This window comes from Amphimedon queenslandica, unplaced genomic scaffold, assembly GCF_000090795.2.
Source record: "Amphimedon queenslandica unplaced genomic scaffold, v1.1 AMPQUscaffold_12322, whole genome shotgun sequence".
Taxonomy (NCBI): Eukaryota; Metazoa; Porifera; class Demospongiae; order Haplosclerida; family Niphatidae; genus Amphimedon; species Amphimedon queenslandica.
This window is the reverse complement of record NW_003547440.1, coordinates 15,167-18,859: the sequence shown is the minus strand read 5'-3', so window position 1 is coordinate 18,859 and position 3,693 is coordinate 15,167. Positions and strand designations below refer to the sequence as shown.

Here is a 3,693-nt window from a genome sequence, read left to right as displayed (position 1 = left end):
ACAGAGATTGAAGTATGTTCCACTGATGATGTTATTAAAGTTATGACAGTTGGAGAGAAGAACAGAACAACAGCATCAACTAAAATGAACACTAACAGGTACAGCAATAATACTATACCATCCATATAGTTGTAACTGAGAAATCAGATTGGACTTGATTTCAGGTTTATAAATAACTCACTTACCATCAAGTGATCCCCAGGAGGTTAATAAGTAGCCCAGGGATCAATTACTTATTAATCTCCTGTTTAAAAATGCTTGTATTATTTTGTATCATTATTACTGAATGACAGTACAATACAGTCACTACTCATTAATGCCATATCTCACTATATTCCTCTCTCTCTCTCTCCCTCATCAGTTCAAGGTCTCATCTCCTCCTCAGATTGGTCCTGGTTTCTTATAATTCAGTATCCAAGACTACCACTAGAGGTAGTCTCACACTAGTTGATCTGGCAGGATCAGAGAGAATATCAAGGAGTGAAGCAACTGGACTGAGACTAGTGGAAGCAGCTGCCATCAATAAATCATTATCAGCTTTAGGACAAGTAAGGAAAGAGAAGATTATAATAATGACTATTTATTATTATTATTATTATTATTATTATTATTATTATTATTATTATTATTATTATTATTATTATTATTATTATTATTATTATTATTATTATTATTATTATCATTAGGTGTTTTCCTCAATAAGAGAGAACTCGCTCCACATTCCGTTCAGAAACTCAAAACTGACTCACCTCCTCCAACAGTGTCTAGGAGGAGATGCTAAAGTATTAAACCCACACACACTCTACTCTACTCCACTAACTGTTAACTGCATGCACTCACTAATACTAGTATACACTAACTGATCCATCATGAGTAATGAGTTATTGGGATCAGTCATGAATCTCATTATTTATTATTTTCATTTATTGATGGTCTTCCATAGTCTATAATATACTGATACTGGTATGTGTTTTGTTACTGTAGGCGTGTATGTTTGTTAATGTGAGTCCATTGGATGCTAATGTACCTGAGACTATCAGTACACTGGAGTTTGGAATGAATGCAAGACAAGTAGCACTGGGGAAGGCAACAACACACGTCACTAAAACAACTTAAATAAACTCTCTCTCCTTTTCTTTCTTCGTAATTTCTTATTTTCATAATTTCTTCCTGTTTCTGTACTTTTCTTTTAATCTGTTAAAATTTGTAAGATGGTAATCTACAAACTTTTAATGCACATTCTGTGCATGTGCCCAGATCATGCTCGAATGCAACAACAAGTATATAAATATAATTAGGTTTCCTTTTACAGCAGTACATGTAATATTCATTAGGTGATAAACATTAGTTATAATAATAAACATAGTTTGATGCTATCAGTAATAGTTCTAGTTATAGAGATAGGGAAATCAGTACATGATGACAGCTCAGCTAATTAGTACACTGACAATGAATGAACACATTAAACTAGCTATGAGGAATGAGTACAATTTCTAATGTAACTAGCAATAGATTTCTCTTCTATTGCATCCAGTGCTGTAGCTAATGATGACCAACTGGGACCTCCTTTCTCTCTCACTTTATCTTCTCCTCTTAACCAGGCAGACATACACTCACGGAAACACTCCACTGGATCTCCTCTATTCTTCTTGTCTATATCCACTAGTCTAGGATCATATAATCCTAACTGTAGACCTAGTTCATGCCATATAGAACAAGGCAAGTGTTGATCTGATTTTAATTCTTTAATGACAATATCAAGATCTTTAATATCTATAAAAATAATAATTAATAATGTGTGTATACACTGTACAGTCTACACTCCCACTACTGATGATTATTAGCTTACCAAGCAGTTTATTAGTCTGTGTTTCTTGTACTTCATCATTAATAGTAAGTCCATCAATATCTATACATTATATTAAATACCAATAATACTTGATACATACACATAATGTTTGTATAGTTCAATGTACAATAATTATAATAATGTTTGTTAATGGATGATGTGTACATATCTTACCAGACTGTCCTTTCTCTATTGAAGTACTTCCATGTTCCTGAGATTCATTCAAAGTGTTGGTTGTTGTTCCTTTATCTTTATTATTATTACACTTTACTCCTCCATCTCCCTACACACACAATATAGTAAAATAATGATGATGAGGAGTATTTCTAATACCTTTCCTCCTACTTTACCTACAGCAATAGCTAATTTGTTCCATGTTGCTTCAATATCATCTGTAAGCCATTTTGCTAAACATTCTCTAAGACATCGCTCAGCATCTCGTGGATAGTTAGTCTCAATAACCTTGAGATCATTATGAATCAGACCCAAGTAGAGACCAAGATCAAACCATTTGATAGTTTGAAAGGAACCATCTTTTAACACTCGTACAATATCTACCAGATCCCTGATAGTCAATATAACTATAAATAAATATAAATAAATAATGTAAAACTAGTGACAGTGAGTGGTTATACCTTTTTGCTGATCATCATTGTACTCACTGATCTGTGTGGGTGAGTAATTAGTAGCTGGTTTGTCATTTTGAATTGTTGTCTCTATATAAAAGTATAAATATGATACAAACATTATTAAACCACAGTCACTATAATGTACTATACTATACACTACTACTACTTGACATATGTGATAGCATATATTATAACATACCTAGCTTTACTGCAGTCAATGGTGTCTTGAATTCTTCAGTTATTCCAATCACTTTCTATACAATAATAATAATAATAATAATAATAATAATAATAATAATAATAATAATATTTGTCACTGTGCTTGTTTATCAAGGTGATATACATCAGTAGTGTATTGCTGAAAGGTGAGTTTAACAGATGTACAAGTATATATTATTAGTAGTAAAAGAAACACAATGACAACCCACAATTATGACAAAGACTGAGTAATTTGAAAATAAATAAAGTTACTTTTAAGAAATGACCTTTTGATTATTAGTGCTTGTATCAATGGATCAAACAGTTTGTGTTTGTTAATTCTTACCTTAATATCACGTCCTCTTAATAGTGACAGGTTACTAATATCTGATAATGATTCATCAGGTAGGATCTCCTTTAAATCTGTACTTGTTCCATTATCATGAACTAAGCAATCGCCTCCCTTCTCAACAGCAGACAGTATATCTTTTACACTATACACTGTCCTTTCTCTTGGTGTATTCACAGGATAGGCTAGTTCTTTAGGATCAATAACTAACTTTTTTACCTCTAGACTGGGACAGGATTCTTTATAAACACTCATTACCTCTTCTATCACTTCTCTTCCTACTGACATCATAATGCGTTGTTTAAAGGACATCATTACTAGTACACACTGGCTCTCGTCCACAATCTCTACCAGTGATCCTACACCATGACCATTAGACCAATAAAGTCCGTTCTTCCAAAATGTACAACATCGATTTAACTGTTTATCTTCTTGCGGTAGAGCCATTTTGTAAGCAAGACGTAATGAGAGGACGTGGAAGTATCGAGGAGGAAAGAAATGATGTTTACTAGTACACTGTAGACACCAACCAAACTGGTACACTTGACTAGTCACCTCATCAGGTCTATCAGTAGACAAAAGACATGCAAAGAACAACAACCTTTCTCTTCTTCTTTCTCTCCCTCCCTCCTTCTCCTCTATCACTGCTAACTGATGGAGGTTTGTCA

The 3,693-nt window shown here is 33.3% G+C and overlaps 2 protein-coding genes across 2 annotated transcripts; one reads left to right on the top strand and one right to left on the bottom strand.

Moving 5' to 3' along the window:
- Nucleotides 1-6: 6 nt before the first annotated feature.
- LOC109588042 (kinesin-like protein KIN-14M) lies at nucleotides 7-1,210 on the top strand. The gene is made up of 4 exons (XM_020004236.1): nucleotides 7-98; nucleotides 362-548; nucleotides 687-782; nucleotides 985-1,210. Exons 1-4 carry the CDS (start codon nucleotides 43-45, stop codon nucleotides 1,114-1,116), a joined length of 471 nt encoding a protein of 156 aa, XP_019859795.1. The 5' UTR covers nucleotides 7-42; the 3' UTR covers nucleotides 1,117-1,210.
- On the bottom strand, nucleotides 1,046-3,472 carry LOC109588041 (uncharacterized). The gene is made up of 7 exons (XM_020004235.1): nucleotides 3,023-3,472; nucleotides 2,678-2,732; nucleotides 2,485-2,565; nucleotides 2,183-2,430; nucleotides 2,024-2,132; nucleotides 1,850-1,909; nucleotides 1,046-1,773 (listed from the first exon to the last, which is right to left on the bottom strand). The coding sequence occupies exons 1-7, from the start codon at nucleotides 3,470-3,472 to the stop codon at nucleotides 1,472-1,474; spliced, it is 1,305 nt and encodes a 434-aa protein (XP_019859794.1). The 3' UTR covers nucleotides 1,046-1,471.
- Nucleotides 3,473-3,693: the final 221 nt, after the last annotated feature.